Source organism: Kryptolebias marmoratus, linkage group LG9 (assembly GCF_001649575.2).
Source record: "Kryptolebias marmoratus isolate JLee-2015 linkage group LG9, ASM164957v2, whole genome shotgun sequence".
NCBI lineage: Eukaryota > Metazoa > Chordata > Actinopteri > Cyprinodontiformes > Rivulidae > Kryptolebias > Kryptolebias marmoratus.
This window is the reverse complement of record NC_051438.1, coordinates 8,918,832-8,940,135: the sequence shown is the minus strand read 5'-3', so window position 1 is coordinate 8,940,135 and position 21,304 is coordinate 8,918,832. Positions and strand designations below refer to the sequence as shown.

Sequence of the window (21,304 nt, the reverse complement as noted above, 5' to 3'; positions counted from 1 at the left end):
AAATGTCGCCACAGATGCTGTAAATACTGCATTTAGACTAGATGTGGCAATAGAATACAGAATTGTTCCAGACACGGACGTATCAGAGCCAGAGCCTTTTTTCATGTGTTAATGATCCCAACCCCGACTCCGCGCTGTCGCATCTGCAGAAACGTTTTGGTGACTGTTATGACCCTGGACTGGAGCTTTAAGAATTTGGTCCAGATCTCAATGCTGTAGGTTTTATTTGTGCTTCTGTCTCTTATAAACACAGAGACACGTTAGTCACAGTCTGTGCAGCCGTCTGGTGGGAACACGCAGCAGTGGCAGGGCCGGAAAGTGGGGGGGCCAATGGCCCCCTGGCCCCAGTGGTTCCGGCGCCTATGGAATGAATATTAAATTATTTTAAAAGTGGAGGGATAAAATGAATCGGAGCAGCAAGTGTTGACTAAAAGTCAAAATGTATGTATAAAAAAATAAAGCTCAGTTGACTCACTGCCAGACAATATGTTTGCAGATGTACCAATAATGATAAACGACAACAAAACCCTTTAATACCTGACAATTACAATGAATTGTCTTTTTTTTTTTTTCCAGCTTTGATTCAAAATCATCAGTTTCTCTGGCAGCTTCTCTCGTTCTCTGAATGACTGAAAAGGAAACCAGTAGGTCTTTATATGGATATGATGTAGCTTCACAAACACACCTGTGATGAGCTGCAGTTTGCTTTTTCAGCCATTGGAAGCTCAAAGAATAAATACATGCATAAATAGGATATTTGATGTAATAATTCTGTTCATTGTTCAGATTAATTGTCTGACAGAAACCAGACTGTTTTGTTGCAGAGTTGTGTAAATTCTTGAACACAGGCACGTTTGTTGATGTGTTGATGCTCTTTGCACAACCAGCAGAGGGCGTTACAAGTTTAAAATAAAATTTAAAAAACGTTCTACATTAACTTGTTTGAATCTGGAAGAGTTTTAGGTTTTAAAAACACGATGCATGAATTTTACCCGTATAAAACAAATTAAACGTAATACATGACTTCACAGTTGGTGTATTTTCAGGGTTACATTTTTTTATGTCTGTAAAACAATTTTCAAGTTGTGGAAACCATCAGATGTGTGTTTAAGCACCGCTGGGTTTTGCTACGACTGTGCTGAATCTTTCATGAATCGATTCTTGGCAGTGTGTTGATATATGGATGATATTTGCTGCAGATCACAGATTCATTACCTAAATCTGTGCTGAACAGACAGACAGGTAATTGGTGCCTCTTTTTTTTTTTTTTTTTCAAATTTCTCACAGGGATCTTCACTCGTGCACCTAACAGACGTTTCAACATGTTGTTTATGGTAGAAACGACTCACCAAAGTAGATATTTTCTTTTCTTTGCCTTCAAAAAATCGTTTTAGGATTAAATCCCAGATCATTGTTTTCGCTGCGATCCATTTACAGACTTTAGGTTTTCTCATCCTCCTGGAATAAAACTGGTAGACTTTTAAACTGTTTGACAATTCTGCTGCTTTTATATTCCTCCACGTAAAAAAATCAAAATATGCACCGCATTTTCTTTTAGTCTTCAAATATTGATTTTAAAGTTTCGCACATTTGGATCACACCTAGTGGGATTTCATAACTACTGACATAAATGTTTTAATTTTCTTTTACACTCCTAAATTCAGTCTGTCCTGCCTGTCTTTATTCCTCACCATGCTGAAACTTTGAAACAGACTTCCTCATGTTTGCCTTCTTGCCTCTTCCCGTCCGTCTGCAGAAGGTTCTGATATGAAAAGCACCAGAGTAAACGTAGACTGTCGATGATGATGATATTTGACAGTCTCGTGCTATTGCTATCCTCAGATGATACCTTGTCATGTGTATTTAAACTCACTTGAATCCTTGCCCAGGTTTTTATGCTACATAAAGGACATGATCACAAATCCTCCATGAGCTGTGGCTGTATGCAGAGTTTATATGAAGGAAGTCATGAAAGGTACAACTAACAATACAGCTTTTTTCTTCTCTTTGTTGACGTTTGTGACAGAAACAAGGAGGCAGATCTAAATGTTAATTTTATTGCCATTTTAAGTAAATTATTATTTTCAGAAAACCACGTAAACTTGTAATATTCCCCCTCCTGTCCCCTCTACACTCTGTGGGTTTTAAATGGGCTTTGAGCTGTAAGTGCTCCTCTGTTGTCTTTGTTGTAAAGGAGTGAACAATGTGCTCTTCACCATCAGGACCGATGGCCCCTATCGTATGTCACTATTTATAAAGCAGATGTAAATCAAGGCGCCCTGCTAAAATAAGCGGTCCTCAGTGAGCGGTGCCTGCTGAGGTGTGGATTAAAGTAGGATATGTGGGGAAAAACTGAATGCATTCAAGGAGCAGTTCTGGGAATCATCAGATTAGATGTTTTTTGGAGCGCAGTAATCCGGGGCTCGGACGTTTCAGAGGGGAACCTGACAGGTTGGGTGGTGCCGAGGTTCTGCTGATGATCAGTGTTGTCCCAACACTCAACCCGTGTTCTTTTGCAGTGGACAAGAACAAGTCCAAGGCCGGTTCCTGCCAACAGAAGCCTCAATGGCAACCAACCCAGAGCTCCGGACCCCGTCCTGCGGGACAGGCAGGCGTCCCGCAGGACGGGAGGAAAGCCCAGAGCGTCCAACAGCTTCAACAGCTCCTGACGGAGAGTCACCGTAGATTTCAAGCCACCGTCATCGTCTTACAGCAAGTGTTGGCCGAGGTGAGAAAATATCCATTTTGACAATGTTGTCATTATTTTTAAACAGTCTGAGATTTTTGTTTAATAATCTGATGATTGGAAAAAGAACAGTTAGTATTATGTTTCAGCTTCTTTATTCCAGTATGCTGCAGTAATATTGAGGAACTGTAATAAAGGTAAAATTTGACTGTGGCAAAAAATCAAGATGTGTGACTAAGATAGTGCCGCTCATCTTTTTTGCTTTTCCTTGGCACATCATTTGCACCCACTATTTGCGTGGAGATGATTATCCTGCAGAGGACAGTAAATATTTGACACAAACAGTGCTGAGCTTTAAGAATCGGACATGTTTTACAGTTATTTATGTAAATTGAGGCAGATTTTCGTTTTAATTGCATCCATAATGCCTCATTTATATGTAGTCAAACCACACCAGCACATAGAGATGCTGTTTAGTTGGCTGTGCGATTAGAAGCTCAGATCTCACTTTACAAGAACATAATCCTGATTTTTAAGAGTCAGTTTGCCTTGAAATTTAACCAGCAAATCCTGGATGTTGATTAAAAACAGAAGCTCGACGGCATTTCTATTTCCAGCAACTGTTGGGGGTTAAGTGTAAGGGTATCAGAGGGCGTAGAGACAAACTTGGACTTTGTCCAACTCCAAACATCCCCGCTGCTGCTCTCTGAACAACTGCAGCGGCTCGGGGTCAGAAACAAACTCTGTGTTGTTTCCAGGTCTGTTTGTTTGATTGTTGCTGAGCTTTTGGAGTCAATTCTTCTAATCCCAAACGACTCAGTAATCCCCCGTTAAACACATTTAAGACATCAGTTTATTGAGTCAACTGTCAAAATATCATTTAAAAGTTGCTCTGTGGGTGTGTGTGTGTGTGTGTGTGCTGCAGCTAAACTGCATCTTTTCAGTTTAATTACTACCAATATCTGATATTGTCAAGTTTATTTGTTGCTCCTCTGTTCTTGAGTTTAAGTAAGTTGTTCAGGTGTTTTTTGGGCTTTTAATTATTTTGTTTTCAGTTTGAGGAGGATATTTTTAATCCAAAAATAGGCCTAAAAACTCTCTGCTCCTCTGATTTTTGTGCTGTTGTTTAGCTGACGTGACATCAGAATTATGAAGTGCTGGTTCTTGTCTTTATCTCAGAACGCAGATTTAAAGAATGAGCTCAGATTTCCGTCACGTTCTGATCAGATTCATAAACGGACGATTGTTGAACATGTCCATTAACAATCCTTTGCTGGGTAACTTCAGTGTTTTGAGAAACCAACTACGTGTTGACGTCACAACATTTAGTTTAAAATGAGGAAATACTCCGACATTCTTGCGTATCCCAGGTTTAATTGTAATTGTTTTGAAGCTATAAAACACAGCCGAAACATGTTTCCATCCCTGCTGTAGCTTTCGTTGCTGCCAGGTTCTTCAACAAGCGTTTTGTTGTAAAGTTTCTTTCTGCAGCAGAGAAAACAGAGCTTCTGTTCGCTGCAGAAGAGTCACCTCTGTGTCTCATTTCCTTTGGCCCACATGTCCCGTTTTGTTTTGCCGCTGCCTTTTCGTCATACTTTTCCACCAGAGGAATCTCTTGCAGCACCTCATATCTGGACGGCCGCAGTTGGGACACTTTTCACATCAACCCAGCTTAAAGCCACGAAGCTTCAATCTTTGGAGGAGTTTCTACTATTAGTTCTGCAGTTCTTTTGGTATAAAAGTACATTTTTATTATAATAGTGAGTAAACTGCTGTAGGCTCATTTTGTGATCAGTTCAGCCTGCAGAAGTTCAGCTTGGTTGAATGAATTCTGCTCTATTTAGATAAATGATTTGTTCTTGTTTTAGTTGTATTGTTTTCCAACCCTCCGTCCTTCATCTGCTCTCACACACAACATTACAGCTGCTCTGTTCAGATTTCCCCTTCAGGCCACACTTTTCTGCACAGTAAATTTGGATATCTTTAGGGAAAGAAAGCGTGAATTTAAATGACCGCTAAGAATACACACTATGCCCAAGCCTGTCATTATTTTGACAGACACAAAGAAAGCCCTGTGAAGCCTCTTATTCTGTCTCTGCCATCACAACGTTGGATATATGAATATAATTCAGAGCAGAGAGTTTAATGATCAGACTGACCCATGCGATGGGGCAGCTGGGGGTTTTAAAGCAGAGACATTTGATTTATATCCGTCTGTTAGGGAAGCAGGGTTGTGAAACCAAAAGCTTTACCAACTATTGAAAACAATTGCTCCTCTGGCAGAAAAGCAGCTGTTCCGCCTCCTCCCTCCCGATGACTCAGCTTTAAGAGGTAAAAAAATAAAGGCCTGTTTATGTAATAAACAGGTAAAATGGCGTTAACTGTCGTACACGAGCATCGCATGAGCCAGATTTATCATCCAAAGCTGCCAGCAGCGTGTCTCTGTCCAAGCAGAATGGAATCTGGTGGCCACTCGTCACGCAGCCTTGTCATCAGAGTGTGAGAATGTCCCAGCTGTTGCCTTCATATGGCGATGAGCTGCAGCCAGACGCTGAGCAGAGGCGGCCGCTTATCTTCTGTTTGGGCGGCGCTGGAGCCGGTTTACCGTACCTCCTCGAAAACCACTCCACGCTGCAGCCTCACTTAAAAAGGTTTTGTGCAAACGGGTAATGAAATCTTTCATTTCTAACCGTAAACAACTAAAGAACACACATTTAAAATAGTTGAACTACAAACTGTCTTGATGTTAGTCCAGAAAATCTGAATAATTTCATGAGCTAAAATGTTTTGGCGACACAAAGTTTACCTCCATGACATTTCTAATGTAATCTTTTTTTTTATTTAATTTTGTTAACTTGCCATTCCCAAGAAAGTGACCTGCAGCAATGATCGTTATCAGCCTCCTTCATGTTACTCTATACCTCGAATATCCTCTTGGTATTGATACACACTGGGGACATTTCTTCAGGCCTTCCACTTTTACTTAAAGCTCCAATCCAATAAAACGACTACAAAATGTAAAGACGAATTTACACTCTTAAAATAAAGCATTTTTACTTGTTGTGTTTATAGCAATGTTAGTTGTGCTTGAATTAGGAGGGGAATAAATTCAGACCACCTTTTTATAAAGTTACGGAAGAAATGAACTTGCTTTCAATAATAATAGAACAATTGACTGATTCATTTTAAGCGATGCAACGTTTGTTTTTATTTGTTTTTTCGTCCATTGGTTCTTCATTTACTGTAAATGGACTTGCTCACAGAGAAGATGGTAAACTGATCCGTCACAGAATTATATCATCGTGTAATGGAGAGGCTGTAGCTCCTCAGCGGGCTGCATAGAGAGGGGGGGATGTCAGAGAACAAGTCGTTTCCCTTCAGCCTGATGTCAGCCACTTCAGTCCAGCTCGTCTGCTTCACACGGGCTGCTTTTAGTGCAGTCTTAAAGTGGCTCCTCTTGTGTGGAGGCGGTCTGCAGCCTGCCCCTCCTTGTTTTTTTTTTTTTGTTTTGTTTGATGTAATACGGTAATGCACTCTGCAGCCACTCATCATCAGACCAGTGAAGCGGCTTTTTCAGTCCTGCCTCGGATGTAGCCGGAGCAGTCTGGGAGGAAGTGTGTGTGTGTGTGCGGAGGTGGTATGCTCTCCTGGACCTCCGTCTGTCCGGGTCTCCGTAGCGACTCGAGGCTGGACCATGGGCTGTTCTGGCAGCAGGGCTTGCTTTAGTGTTCGCTGCGCTGCAGACAGGGTAACTGCCTTCGACACTGTTCTGCTCTGCAGGGAGGAACAGACGCAGATCTGGAGAACGGCAGCATGGGCTGGGACTGATCACTGACATGATGTTCGGCTCGTCTTGTTTGCCTGTTTTTTCTCATGTTGTCTGTCTAATTGAATCATGCCGGCTGTGTAATGTCATGTGGAGAGCTTCAGGTTGCAGATTTAAACCAAGCCAGTAGGAGGAAGAGGGGGGTTTAGATGACTGATACTCTTCAGGCTGCTCCAGTAAGTTTATCAGAGGCACTGCAGCACAACCTGCAACTGCAAAACTGACTCAGAAAAGAGAAGGAAGTAGTGCTGACAGAGAGAATATGTCAAACTGAAAACAAGTGAACTTGTCTTACTTCTCCCACGATCAGTCCCTAATGACTCGCTCCTCTAAGACTTGTTCTCATTGAACAGTTAAATCCAAGCCTGTGTGTCTCTGTAAGCTTGTAGTGCTTTTAATAAATCCCCGCAGCTGCTCCAGGAATATGAACCGAACAGTGTTTGTCTTCGCAGCGTGATGAAGCCACCCGGACGTGCAGGGAGCTCTCCCAGGAGCTGGTCAACCTTCAGGGAGAGCTGGGTAAGAATCCTCCTCTCACTCCCCATTCAGTGCCTTTCTGTGCTCGTTACAATATTACAGTCATTTTATTTTCATATATATATATTTTTTTCCCCCTCCTCTGTTAAATAAGTCAGATTGTAAATGAGCTTTTACCTACCAAGTTCAATTAGTGTCCTTTTTTCCTCCAGCTGCTGTAAATCAGATGCTGGTTTGTCATGTGTGGGTTTCCCAGTTACCCGTGTTGATTCTAGTGGCGTTGGTCCATGCGGTGTGACCTCTGACCTCAGTCCTGAGGTGACCCCCCCCCCCCCACACACACACACACACTGGTGGAAAGTCACACTGCCTGCTCAGGAGCATCGCCCGGTGTTTCAGCTCCAGTTCAGGAGCCGCCACACTGCACATACGATCAGGCTTAAATCCATGGCCACACGCTAGCTTTAATCTTAGCGGCCATGTTTCAGCTCCTCCCCCTGTCGCAGCCTCGGGACTCCCACATGACTGCTCTTATACTCTGAGAGCCGGTTATATTTGGCCTCAAACACATTTTTTACCTCCGGGAGGCTGAGAGACCAACACTGACGTCACGAGACAACGTTTTTGGTTTTATAGAACTTTTATCCTGAGGTGGCATGAGGTTTCCCTTATTTCATTTTTTTTTTTCTGTTTTTATTGTCAGAAGGTGTCTGCTTCACTTATCTCACCTCAAACACCTCTGCCTATAGCCCAGAGGATGATCCAATATATCCTCCATTACCTTTTTTTCAATAAAACAGTTAGAGATGTTTTTAAAACACATCTTCTTATAACTTTGAGTTAACTTTAATTTATTCCTTTTTTTTCCTGAGCTGACTGAAATGTTTAAATGATTTATTCAGACAAGCAGGATTTATAGTGACAGAGCGCTTGGTTTCTGTGGAGAAGCTGTACACACTAAAGCCTGATTTATACAACCCATTTGAAATTGGCGTCTATTCTGGATACAGTCATTTGCAAAAGTATTCTCTTGGCTTTCTGTTTTGTTGTTTTACACTGCATAGACTTTAAAGATTCTGAATATTGTTTGTGTAACAAGAAATAAGGGGATAAAAACAAAAGCGTGGATAACTTCACCCTCCAAAAGTCAATACTTTGAAGAGCCACCTTTTTCAGCTGTACCAGCAGGAAGTCTCTTCAGGTTTGTTTCCATGAGCTTGGGACATCTAACCACTGCAGGTTTTGTCCCTTCATGTCCCAGTCTCAAATCCCACAGCATGATGCTGCCACCACCATGCTTTACTGTAGGGATAGTGTTCTCAGCATGGTGACAGGCGGCAAGTTTACTCCAGGCGTGTTGCTGAATTATGATTTTGGTAAATTTTTTATTTGTCCACTGAGAGCACTAATTAAAAACAAAATGCACACATAAATAAAATGCATTTAAAACTCTTTAAAGAACAGAAATAATTCTCTCAGCACCTGTAGCTTCTTATCATGCCAGGGTTTGGGACTCAATTTTTAAAGCTGGTTTATCTCCAGATGGCAGCTGTTTGTCTCGAAACGGTAATTATTGTAATTGTTGTTGACTTGGTGTCTCCTGGCGGTGGGTCTCAGAGTTGCTTAGTGTCCCCCCCACCACTGAGGAGATCAAGCATTTCTTGTAGGAATGCATATCACTCGCTGCCCAGAGTTTCAGGTTTTAGGCTAAGACCTTATGATGGGAAGGGGTGACGTTGGAGCCATTTTGGTCAAACCTTGTGAATGACGTCATGGTTGATCTCATCGTGAGGTACTACAAGATCTGTTGGCGCTCAAAGTATAGGTTGGAAATGAATCTCAGCTACGACCACGCCAGATTTTAGCTCAATATCAGTAAAACTAAGTTAGAGCCATCTTTGTGTTTTCTATGGTCACTAAGCCATGGTGGCCATCTTGAAATCATTTGACTCCACAAGTTAATAACTTGTAGGTGTACATCCAGTGATCACTTTAAGAGTTTAGTTTAAATCTGTGCGGTGGTTCAGGAGATATTTTGCTAACGCTACAGTCAAACAATTGGGCCCATTATCGCTTTAAGTGATTACTGCCTTTTGACCTTCGGCGGTGATTATCACTGAGTGATGAGAAATTAATTGTTTGGTTGGGACTTAGTGAAACATGTACGGAACAAAATCCCATAGCTAAGAAGGAAGATTTAATAATGGATATTTGGAAAACTTAGGAAAGATTTTAAAAAATGTTAGGTTTATGTGTGGTAACTAAAAGAATTCAACATATTTATACACAGAATGAGACAAAATAAAACTAACTGTGCTGTAGTTAAAGCCACCTCCCACGAGTCACTTTTTCTTTCTCCTTTTTGAGATGACTTGAAGTCACACTGTTGGCTAAACGGTGGATGTTAGTTTCTTTCGCAAGCAGTTACTGATGCAATTTGCTCTGACCTTTGTTTTTAAATCCACACAGCTACGCAGAGTCACCAATCACGCTACAAACGGCCGCCGTTCCCCCACAGCGTAAAGGGCTGCCTTGTGTTCTTGTTTTCAGCGTGCTCGGTCCACTCATCCGAGCGCCTGGAGAGGGAGAAGGAAGAGCTGCGTGCCGCGCTGCAGGATGCCTCGCAGAGCCTGTGGGACCAGCACCGGCAGGCGCTGGCTGAGCTGGAGCACAGGCTGCAGGCCGCCTACCAGGCCGAGTGGGACAAAGCTCACCTCACCTGCCAGGAGGAGGCCGACAGGTGCAGAGCTCTCCTGCAGCAGCAGGTTGGTCCAGAAAATGAGCTTCTGTTTAAAAGCTCCGACACCAGCGGAGAATGGCGTGTTTTTGTTGGTATTGTGTGACAAGATGAGGAGCGTTTCCTTTAAGCAAGACGTCACAGTTACCGCTTTGTTTTTAAGATGGAAGAACTGAAAGCCAGTCATGAAACCGTGAAGCTGAAGCTAGAGATGAGCCATGAAGAGCAGCTGCAGCGCATTAAACAGCAGCACGAAATGTCTTTGGAAGGTGAGAGAGAAGTCCTGGATCCAACTTTTAACTTTACAGGTTTCTTTAACAAACTACTTCTGATCAATGAATGAATGAATGAATGAGATAATATATGTAGTGTGTAATAGTTTCAATTTAGTTTTTATCAGTAACTCTTGGCAAGAAATGTCCCTCGACCTTAAATACTCGGGTGATTTTCAGAAACTTGTCGCCTTTTTCAGAACTCAGGAAAGTCCACGCTCAGGAGCTGGAAGGTTTCAGCAAAACCTCCAAAGATGCCGAGGCTGCTCTCTATGTACGTTTTATTGTTGTTTTTTCAACATTTGAAATGACAGGAGCTCTTTGAAATTTGATGGAGCAGCGTGCCGAAGTTTACCGAGCGTCTTCTGTTTTTTTTGGCAGAGGGAGCTTCAGGAGCTGACGGTGGAGAATAACGCTCTGACTGACAAGCTGGCTGCAGAAGAGAGGAGAAGGAAAGAACTGGCTGAAAATACTCACGTAGGTTTTGGGTGTAGTTCAAGCATCCGAGGTGGAAAACAGCTGAAGCACTAATGCTCAAAAGATAAAATATCAACACATTTATCCTTAAAGACTTGCCTCTTATTTTCTCATTTTTTACACTTCTAAAGTGGTTAAGAGATTAAAATCTTGAGCTTTTTCTTTAGAGCGGTGCAGAACAGAGAGGACATTTCTCCACTACTAAAATACCTCACTTTAGCTCACAACACCCTTTTATCTTTAACTCGTTGTTGTGTATTATATCCATGCATGATTAAATCAACACCAGAGGAGTCCTGATGTTTGTTCCCGAGCTGCTTAGGGCTCGATGGCGCCCTCTGTTGGCTCCTGATCAGGCTGCGGTTGGAAAATCTGCTCTTTTCAAGACCTCTTTAAGTGTTAACAGACTCTGAGACATCTCGCTGCTCCATTTTTTTTATGTTTTTCTACGTACAGAAGGACTCTCACGCACTGTATTTGGAGCAGGAGCTGGAAAGTCTGAAGGTCGTTCTGGACCTCAAAACCGAGCAGCTTCACCAGCAGGAGAAGAAGCTGATGGAGGTCAACAAGCTGGTGAGGACTAACGATGGAAAAAACGGCACCAGACGCTTGGAACTAAGAAAGAAAACGCACAAATCATAAAATCTGTTATATTGTTGTTGTTGGGTTTTTTTGTTTTTTTTTCACAGACGGAGAAAAATGTGAAGTTGGAGGAGAGCCTTATAAAGGTCCAGCAGGAGAACGAAGACCTGAAAGCTCGCATGGAAAAGCACGCCGCTCTGTCGAGGTACAAGCCCACCAAAACCGTTTTCATACCAGTCATTTTATTTTTATATTCTGCACATATCTGTGGATACTTAGACCATTATAACTCCTCTGTCTGTGGCTTTGTCTTTATTTAATTTATTTTATCTGTTAGCAAAATGTCTCAAAGAGTCCTGAATGAATTTTAATGAAACTCTGACAGTAATCAGTGGATGAACATCTATAACTGATTAACCTTTTGGACTCAAGATGGCTGCTGCAGCCGACTGACTGTTGGGAACACAAATGGCAATAACTCAGCTAATTTTACAGATGAAGCTAAAATTTGGTGTGGTAGTAGCTGAGAGTCCTCCTCAACACATACTCCCATAATACATCTTGTGAACGGCTGAAACGCCATCTGTTTTCATCATCAGATGGTTTTAGTTAAAAACTCCGGCATGCAGCGGGCGATATGCACTCGTTTAAGGAATTCTAGGCTTTTTATTTCATCTAAAACACGCAAGCTGGACCACAAAGTGTCCAGTGGATCATAAATAAAGCAAACCAGAAAATGCTACCATGAAGAGTTTTTACTTGGTTGTGAGCTCTGAGGTGTCTGTGTTGGTGTCCTGCAGGCAGCTGTCCACGGAGCAGGCCGTCCTGCAGGAGTCCCTTCAGAAGGAGTCCAAGGTCAACAAGCGCTTATCCATGGAGAACGAGGAGCTGCTCTGGAAGCTCCATAACGGAGACCTCAGCAGCCCCCAGAAGGTGTCCCCGATCTCCACCTCCCCTTCCTTCAAACTCCAGCCCCCTCGCAGCTCGGCCTTCTTCTCTAGCCCCCCCGTCTCGCCCAGATAACGGCGGGCCCCCCCGCTCCCAGGAAGCAGAGCCATGGTTATTATTTCCCCATTAGTTTTCACCCGTGGCTGGGTGAACTGACACCTTCTGTCCAAAGATGCTGCAGACTAAAACCGTTGCACAGAAGCACTTCATAAACAAATCCACTTTGTTGTTTGCCTTTGACCCCTGAAGGAACGATCGGACGGAGAGGAGGAAATCTCAGGACTTTGATGTAATGAAACACCTTTTTCTTGTTTAGATGTTGTCAGAAGCTCAGAACATGCTCACACACAGTAAGCGCTGGTGTACAGGTGTCCTGCAGGGAGCGTCTGCAGACCACAGCCATGGAAAGGCTGACTTCAGTTTAGTTCAGGATGTATTTTTATTGTGAAGTGTAACAGTTCTGTAAGTGCTTCATTTGGATTTCTGCACCTTTTGTTCACAGTGGTAATGGTTTTTAAAGTCTTCACTTTCCTACGATGTCCTGCCCACAACACCAATGTTCAAAATTTACAGAGTTGTCATATTTCAAGGGGTTTTGTTGTTTTTATTTTTTATTTTTAATTTGGATCGCCAGCTCAATGATCATTTGTGGTCCGTAATATTTCTGTTTTCATCTTTTGTTAGACCAAGGGACCAGTCCGAGGCGTGTGTTTGAGTCGCCTCTTTGAGGTCGTTTCCCCAAGCAGCTTTAAAGTCAGGGTTTGTGGTCGAGTTTACAAGAAGCAGCTTTGCTTGTTGCTCAAAGACGCTGCAGATTTGAAGTCTGGACACTCTGTGTGGAAATGAAATGACTGATGTGTTGACCCTCATTTGAAATATGCAAATAATAAAGTCTTGTATTAAACCCGATGCTAGGATAATCTGACAAATGTGTCAAAAAGCAGTAAAGTTCATCTAACGAGTCACTGTGAATTAAAAGGTTATATTCCCACTCAGCAGGTTCTACTTCAGGTGAGGACGTGCTACTGCTGAAACTGTTTTAAATGTTTTTAAACAAAAGAAAATGTCTCAAAGTCCTGACCTGCAGCTCTTCAAAGCTAAAACTGCATCCAGTGTTTTATTAAACCAAACGGAGTCCTGTTCCTGCAGATCACATTCCACATACGGAGCACATTAAGACATCTGCTCGGCTTCGAACCACATCCACAGAGGCAAAAACAAAAAAACCTCAGACAGCTGCTTCTCCGGCATCATAGCGTAAAGACTACCTGCACGGTTGGTTTGAGTTAAAAGAACTGTTTAGAGCAACCTGTTGCTGCCATGGCAACGGACCAAAACCATGACACCAGCATCTCCATCTAAACAAAACCACTGATTTCTTATTCAATTTTTTATTTAACAATGTCAAATTAATATTTAAGCACCAGTTTTGAGATACTTGCAGCTTTTTCCTGTAAATGTTAAAATATATATATATATATATATATATATATATATATATATATATATATATATATATATATACACACACACACACACACAGTATATAGCTTTTCTTAATTCTTTGGTTATTGTGACAGTTTGATTTGTGACCTTTTGTCCCCTATTTAAAGAGACCAGAGTTATTCTTCAGAAAAACTGAACCATCAATTTTATTTTTCAATTTGAACATCAAATTTAAAAAAAAAAGTTACTTATTTTTACAAGTTGCAGTTTAAAACGTTACAATCTTTGCGTGTGTATTTCCTGCTGGGCGTGTCGAACACTTCGTCGTGACGTGCCACGATGTTGTTGTTGTTGGGGATTATGTGGAGTTTAGCCTCAGTGTCACGATTGTCTCTCCGTGCTGGTTCTTTGCTTTACAGACGTAGCTCCCAAAGTCGATGGTCTCGATGTCCTCCACGGTCAGGGTGCTCTGGGAGACCCTCGTGGTGTAGCCCATCCCTCTGTTAACCAGCCTCCAGGAGGGCCGGATGTGAACAGGACGTTGATCCTACAGTAAGACGAACAAACGACACATTTACCAACATTATGGAACGTGCTGGTGACGATCGGGTGCAAAAGTCATCAAATATGGTAATAAATCCTGGCAGTTTATTCGCATGTTGTAGATAATTTGCAGATTGCTATTAAAAAACAACTTCAGTTCTAGAGAAGTCGGGGTGTTCTGTAAAACGTAAATAACAGAATGCAATGATTTCCAAATCATTCACATAGTGGAACATAATAAAAATATCAAATATTTAAACTAAAGAATTTTACAGTTTTTTTTGGGGGGGGGGGGGGTAATTTAGAATTTTAAGGCTGCAACAAATGTAAAAATAAAGTTGCTCCAGGTCCATGTTTCCCTCTGTGAAGCATCCTCTCTTCTTTTAACAACAAGCTGCTGGAAGTTTTAGAGGGAATGTTGTCCCGCTCTTGTCCGACGGAGGATTCTAGCTGTTCGACAGTCCCGGGTCTTTGCTGGATTTCTAGTTTCATGATGCATCAAATGGTGAGAGGTCAGGACTGAAGACAGGTCAGTTCAGCACCCAGACTGTTCTACTACAAAGCCCTGCTGCTGGAATGTCTGCAGGATGTGGTTTAGTATCGTCTTGCTGAAAAATGCACCCCCATACCAAGCTTAGAACTGTGCGATGACAACAGACTGAATAGTTCCTCTCCTCTTTAGTACAGACTATATGGCAGCCGTGGTTTCCAAAACGAATTTAAAAATTTGATTAAGTTTGAACAGTTTTCCTCTTCATCTCAGTCCATTTTAAATGAGCTTTGACCCAGAGAAGATGCTGTTTCTGGTGTTCACATCTGGCTTCTTCGTACCGCTTGCTTTTACAGCCTTTTGTTGACCCTGTTCCCTGAGGTGCGCTGCTGCCATCGGATTGAAAATTACCTTAATTTCTTCTAAAAATGGTAAAAATTCTTAGTTTGAACATTTGATGTGTTCACCTTGTTCCGCTGTGAATAAAATTTGGGTTCACGAGGTTTGGAAATCATTGCATTCTGTTTTTATTTACAGTTTACACAACGTACGAACTCTTTCTGAATCAGTTGTCCTAACCATTACCATTTCTTAGTGTGGTGCTGAATCAAATATGTGAAAGGCCAAGGGCCCGAACCATTATCCACACATCTGTAAACTGCAAAGGCCCTCTCCAGGTGCAGTGTTTGCTTTGTTCATCCTACGCTACTATAGAAACATGCCAGAGCAGTGTGATGACTCTGAAAGAAAACCTGCTTTTTCCATTGCCTTGTGTATTAATTTCTTTTGCAGAGCAGCCACAACCTGGTGCGCCAGCTGGTTTGTTCCCCCGAACCATCTGGTAAGTTTCCAATGGAAACGCTTTAAAGGGGAAATAAAGTGAAGCTAACCTGAATCTAAAGAAAGCCATAAAAGGTTGTTCTCAGAGTTTAGCATTTTTTTTAAACAAAGTACACTAATTTAAAATTAATAATCAAATGTCAAAAAATATTACTTGGGTCTCTTCTGAATTTCCTGTGATATCGAGAGCCAAACACAGGAACGCCAACAAGGCAGGAAATATCAGATCCAGACCGTGTTTGGGTGAAACGGTTCAGTTTGTTGTAATTAATTGTTTAAACCAACTCAAACCTCCAACAGCTGAGTCCTTCTTCAGCTTCAAGAAGGACAAGAAGGTTGGATGGATGTGGTTCGTTCAGCTCCTGGTGAAAATTACAGCCCAGAGTCTGGAGACTGACTGTGGAGGTAATGTTCTGAAGAGGAGAACCTGAAACACAAACCTTCAGGAGAAGAACCACCACCTGTCAGACCGACACCGGCCGCCTTAGGTGTCATTCTCCGACTTTTGAAAATTTTAGACAGTTTAAATCTTTTGCAAACAAACTCTTCTTACTACTACTCATTACTTCATGATGTAGGGACTTTTGTCTTCTTTCACCCATTGTTTCCCTCGCTGCTTTATGACTTGTGGTTTTCTCTTAAATCCCCCCACCGAGTGCAGAAAGTGGACATCCAACTTTTCATAGGCTTCAGTTTTATTTTTAGCTCTTAAAATCTGTTTAAAACTGAAGTGAAGAACCTTTTTAACTTTAACTTGCCCTATCCCCTACATAAAACACGTGGGCTTTATAAAAGAAAAAGACTGTAGTTGCATTGCCACCCTTCAGATTTTGCTCAGGAAGGTTCTAGTTTTAGGTCTAATATTTCTCTCACCTGACCAGGATAAGACCAGGTGAAGCTCACGTCCACCTCCGGTTCTCCCAGCACGGTGCAGGTTAGGTTGACGTTGTCCCCACCTCCCACCGTCTCTGGAAAAGCTCCCAGACTCACAAATGGTGGCCCACTGGGAACTATCCGCAAGAGATGGGGGAGAAAACAAACAAACATTTTAACAGCTGTTGTTGAGGTTTTAAAATGCAAAGGTTTGTGTTCAACCCCCTATCCTGGAAGCTGATGAAGCAAAAGTAACCAGCTCTTGATTCACGCCCTTGTGGGACGCCTCTCATGGTTGGTCTTGGCTCTCTCAGTCAGTAAGAGGTACAGGCACAGGAACCTGCTGCGTATTCCTGCAGGAGGTCTGATTCCTGCAGCCGTACTTCACTGAAGTGTTTGTGTAGCTGCTGTGTTCTCACCCTCCACATACAACAGCTGGTACTTGGTGGAGATCTGGGGGGTGTCCTTGAACACAGCCTTGCAGTAGAAGACACCCTGAAGCTCTGGGGTGGAGCGTTGCAGAACGAACCCCTTGGTGGGGTCATAGGTCATCTGAGTCACATTTGCTGTGATTTCCTCTGGAGGGACCTCTCGGTGCAGGGACGTCTTGGCATGGGGCTCAGTCACACGGCAGGGGACAACCGTGGGCCTGTCTGGACGCAGGTATACGATCTCAAAGTGGATGGCCGATGGGACGAAGAGATGTTCCTTGTCTGCTTTGAGAAAAAGATGTGCGGCATTAAACGGTTTGTGTGTTTTTCAGCTGACAGAATGAATGAGGTTCTGTAATGCTTGGCACAAAACATGACGCTCCTCCCTTGGTTTAAAACTGAAGTGAAGAACCTTTTTAACTTTAACTTGGTCTGTTTAAAGCCACCAGATCTTTCACGATGTGAGCAGGTGCCTTCATGTACCCATCAGTTCTAACATCCAGCCCCTGAAACATCTGTACTCCCCCATGTTGGGTCATTTCCATTATGAGCGCTCAACCTCATACAAACCCACAGTGTGACCCCTATTAAACTCCATAAAATGCTGATGATGCTGTCTAATGTATCTATGAGGCATCTTCTGACTGCTGACCTCACTATTTTCACTGTACGTCAGCAGCTCTGGCAACTGCTTGATAACACAATCGCTCCATTCTTAATGCTGCCACCTACAGTAGACCCTCTGAGCTGCCTAAACTTTGGGACAAAATATGTTCATTTGTCAAGCAGATGTCATGAGCTTTTTACTACATTTAGTGTGAATCTGCATTTTCAGCATTAATGTATGGATCCAAAAACGGTGAGGACAAAATAAATGCATATTTCTCTGTCCACTCATCTTTGAACAGTCTTTTCTTAGTGTTTAGATAACACCTTCTCTGCTGTCTTAGTTTCTGTTAATGATGCTGATTTGTTTCATTTACTGCGAGAGGTCCAGCCTTGTACCACTAATGTCCTCCGTCTCAGTCATGTGCCACAGTTTCCATGCCGAGCATTTTGACCCAGGCTCACTCCGTGCACTTTCTCTCTCTGTGCATTGTTAAAGGAGCCACAGCACTCTTCTGCCTGTTGTAAACATACACTTCAGTGCACCGTACCAATGCAAAGCAATACAACATCTGTTCAAGACTTCAAGAATCTCATAGCATCAAACTGTTTGCTCTCCATTCCTCTGTGTCCTTATGACTCCTTCTTTTCTCACCTGTTAAAGCATTATTACTTGACCCAGTAAACAATATTATACTCTGTTTTGACTATCCTTCTATCTGCACCATAATTTAAGTTGCAGTTCTTGCTGCTGCTAAACATAAACCAGGGCAGCATTCTTGGGTGTTTTTTCTGGTTATCTGATCCACTGACATTGTGACAATGATTGGTGAAGAAATAAATACACTCACAACCTTATGTTGTCTCATAAAACCTTCATTAACACACGATAAGCTCCTAGAGTGGGTGGCAAAGGGATTCGCCCCTTTTGTTTTGAAACCACAGCCATTAAGAGATCCACCTGTAGACGATCTAAGAGTCAAATAATTTCAGTGTATATATGCCAGTTCTGACAGAGATGTTGCACTGTTGTTGACCCTGTTTGCTAAGTAGGGAGAGCTACCTCTAAATAAGAGACTGCATGAAGATCAAGGAACTGTCCACACAGGTCAGAAACAAAGTTGGACAAAAAAACGGATCAGGGTCGTTGTTTTGTGTTTTAGAAAGATCCTAAACCCTGAATATCTGACGGAGCCTGTGTACCTGTGTGTGAATGAGAGGGAGGCAGGTGGAGCAGTGAGGCTACAAGGAGCAGAGGTCACAAAGGGGCGGGACTTCAAGAACTTGGGGTCGACTGTCCAGGAAAACAGGGAGTGTGGTAAAGAGGTGAAGAAGAGAGTCCAGGTAGGATGGAGAAAAGTTTCAGTAGTGATTTGTGACAAAAGGGTGGCAGAAAAGGTCAAAGGTCAAAGGGAAGGTTTACAGACAGTGGTGAGAGCAGCTGTGTTGTATCATTTGGAGACAGTGGGACGGACAAAAAGACAGGAGACAGAACAGGAAGTGGCAGAGCTGAAGATGTTGAGGTTCTCCTTGGGAGGGACGAGGATGGACAGGATTAGGAATGAGGTCATCAGAGGTTGAAGGACTGGGAGATAAAGTTAGAGAGGACAGACTGAGATGGTTTGGACATGTGCAGAGGAGGGACAGTGGGTATATTGGTAGAAGGATGTTAGAGATGCAGCTGCCAGGAAAAAGAAAAAGAGGAGACATATGGATGCAGTTAAAGAGGACATGGAGGGAGTTGGAGTGAGGACAGAGGACACAGAAGACAGAGTTAGATGGAGGAGGACTCACTTTGGTGACCCCGATAAGGGAACCGCTGAAAGAAGGATATTTTTACAACCTGCTGTAATTCAGTTTATAAATAGACCCTGAGAATCACCTGGGAAGTAGATGTATGAGAGGTAGGTGCGATCCTGGTCCCTCTGACACTCTGCTCCGTCGCACACTATGACCCAGCAGCTGTAGGGTCCGGTGTCCGCAGCTGAGGGCGAAGTCAGGACCAGTTGACTGTACTTGTCACTTTGTCTGATGCTGCAAGCCAAAAAAGCAAAGATGACGATTCAGGACAATCCACCCCCACCCCTCTGTGTGAAACCGCAGATGTCTCCCGGCAGCACCTGAGGCGCGAGTCGTTGAAGGTGTCCAGGTAGGTCGGGTAGGACCATCCGATGTTGCTTCCTTTGCAGCGCAGCTCCATGTTCCTCCCAGGAGTCAGGGTCGTGCTCTCGCCCAGGCGCAGGAAGCGGCCCTTATCCAGCACCTGTGTCAGCAGGGACTGGCTTTTGACTTTTTTGCCGTTCAGATTGGGGAGGCGAATCCTCACCCGTTTCCCACCTGGGCGGTTTCGGCTGTCGCCTGCGTCTTTTTTCCTCTTGAGCATTTGGCAGGCACCTGCAGAGGCACAGAGGAGGGAGGAGAGGAAGTCGGCCAGCTGTGACGACAGGAAGGCTGAAATCCTGACAGAAAAACTCCAATACGCAGCTTTTTGTCTGCTGCTGCTTTTACCTCGGTGGGCCCAGAATACAAACTTATTCTCTGTTTATTCTGCTCGCCTTTAGGGAAAAATAAAACTGAACAGAGAGGATAGGTCAGCAGTAAAAAGGCTCATAACTGGAAACAGCTGTTGCATTCTTTCACATCTGCTAAGTACTTCTGCAGGAAAAACTTACTCTGTTTACCCCCTGTTTAAGATTCATTGTCTCACATGTATAAAATGCAAATACAGCAAATCAGAAGCTGCATATTTCAGAGCAAGGATGAAATAATGTGCACAATGTTCAGGGTGAATGGAGCTCTATTTTCACACACACACACACACACACACACACACACACACACACACACACACAGACTTTGGATCCTCTCCTGCCAGAGTTTACAGAGCTCCACATGATCAAATCCACCTTTTTCTTCCAGATTGTACTTCTAGTCTCCTTGATGCCAGTAACTGTTTTTGTTGCTTTGTTCACAAATCTACTCAACAGATGAGGAATGAGGACGTCACTCACCGTTTTGGAGCTCCATGCAGAGCAGTACCAGAAAAAGCACGATCCAGAGCTTCATGGTCAGAAGGCGGCGGGGGTTTGGTAAGAGGCTCTGAGAAAAACAAAGACTTTGCTGGACCTGCGCAGGCTCCAGATGGTCGTTTAGATTTCCAGCTCCATCCTCATCACAGACTGGAACAAAAATAGAAGAGGGGGAAAAAAAAAAAAACTTCTGTTCTGTTTCCTCCTTCTTGTCAGGCCTGAGGAGCAGGAACTTGTGGTCAGAAGCCCTCTGCTGGACATGAGGGTGAAGCTCGTTCTCTTCGAAAAATTGTGCTTCCAACTTTTAACAATGTTTTCCAGGGACTGGTTTTAAAACTATGGACTGTTAATCAAACAATGGATGCAGCAGCTAGGATGTCATGGTATGCATTTTTGGACATTCTTTGTTTTTCAGACGAGACAAAAAGCGTTCAGAGGGTGTCCTAATCACACAGTAGTGATTAATAATTTAAAGGCCTGAGCATTTCTTGCATGCTGAAGTTTTAAACTAAGACGCTGTGCAGTCTGTTAGTGCTCACAGTATGTGTTGAGAATGAGCCTCAGCTACTGCCGCAGCAAACTTTAGCTCAACATTTGTAAAACTGCCTGAGTGAAAGACGTCTTTGTGTTGGTTGAGGTCGATTAGTTGTCTTGAATTGGGTTGATTCAAATAGTTAACCAGCTTCAGTTCAGCATTCAATGAGTTTCATTAAAGTTTGTCCAGTAGTTCAGGAGATATTTTGCTAACAGAACACACACACACAGGCAATGACTTTATCACCCGCTGCTAAAACACAAACATTAGTGCCAGCTAAGCTACCTGGGCTGAAGCAGCAACCATTGTTTATCTGCTCATTTATTTTTTTATTTTCTTGGCCAAAATCTTAACTGAATTCTAACCAGATTGGTAGATTATGGTGATAAAGATTACTTTAAATAATCTGCTGTTAAGACGGGTCCATATCAAGCAGCTCCTTTTTGTTTCTGGGTTCAAGTGAGCAAACCTGCAGGAGTCTGAAGCAACCAGGCCGCCTCAGACAG

The 21,304-nt window shown here is 42.9% G+C and overlaps 2 protein-coding genes across 8 annotated transcripts in view; one reads left to right on the top strand and one right to left on the bottom strand.

Annotated features, from left to right (window-relative positions):
* mtus1a (microtubule associated tumor suppressor 1a) overlaps positions 1 to 12,966 on the top strand; it is a 29,949-nt gene extending 16,983 nt beyond the window's left edge. For all 7 annotated transcript variants that reach the window (XM_017419769.3, XM_017419768.3, XM_037977241.1 and 4 more), the window contains 9 exons: positions 2,520 to 2,728; positions 6,965 to 7,031; positions 9,540 to 9,754; positions 9,890 to 9,995; positions 10,199 to 10,272; positions 10,380 to 10,475; positions 10,932 to 11,048; positions 11,165 to 11,262; positions 11,858 to 12,966. In XM_017419769.3, coding sequence (XP_017275258.1) covers positions 2,520 to 2,728; positions 6,965 to 7,031; positions 9,540 to 9,754; positions 9,890 to 9,995; positions 10,199 to 10,272; positions 10,380 to 10,475; positions 10,932 to 11,048; positions 11,165 to 11,262; positions 11,858 to 12,080 — 1,205 coding nt within the window. In that variant the 3' untranslated portion in view covers positions 12,081 to 12,966. The remainder of the gene's footprint in view (positions 1 to 2,519; positions 2,729 to 6,964; positions 7,032 to 9,539; positions 9,755 to 9,889; positions 9,996 to 10,198; positions 10,273 to 10,379; positions 10,476 to 10,931; positions 11,049 to 11,164; positions 11,263 to 11,857) is intronic.
* A 667-nt stretch (positions 12,967 to 13,633) lies between these two features.
* Positions 13,634 to 20,446, bottom strand: pdgfrl (platelet-derived growth factor receptor-like). The gene is made up of 6 exons (XM_017419693.3): positions 20,246 to 20,446; positions 19,355 to 19,628; positions 19,117 to 19,268; positions 16,617 to 16,910; positions 16,198 to 16,334; positions 13,634 to 13,998 (listed from the first exon to the last, which is right to left on the bottom strand). The coding sequence occupies exons 1-6, from the start codon at positions 20,298 to 20,300 to the stop codon at positions 13,810 to 13,812; spliced, it is 1,101 nt and encodes a 366-aa protein (XP_017275182.1). The 5' UTR covers positions 20,301 to 20,446; the 3' UTR covers positions 13,634 to 13,809.
* Between the last annotated feature and the right edge of the window lie 858 nt (positions 20,447 to 21,304).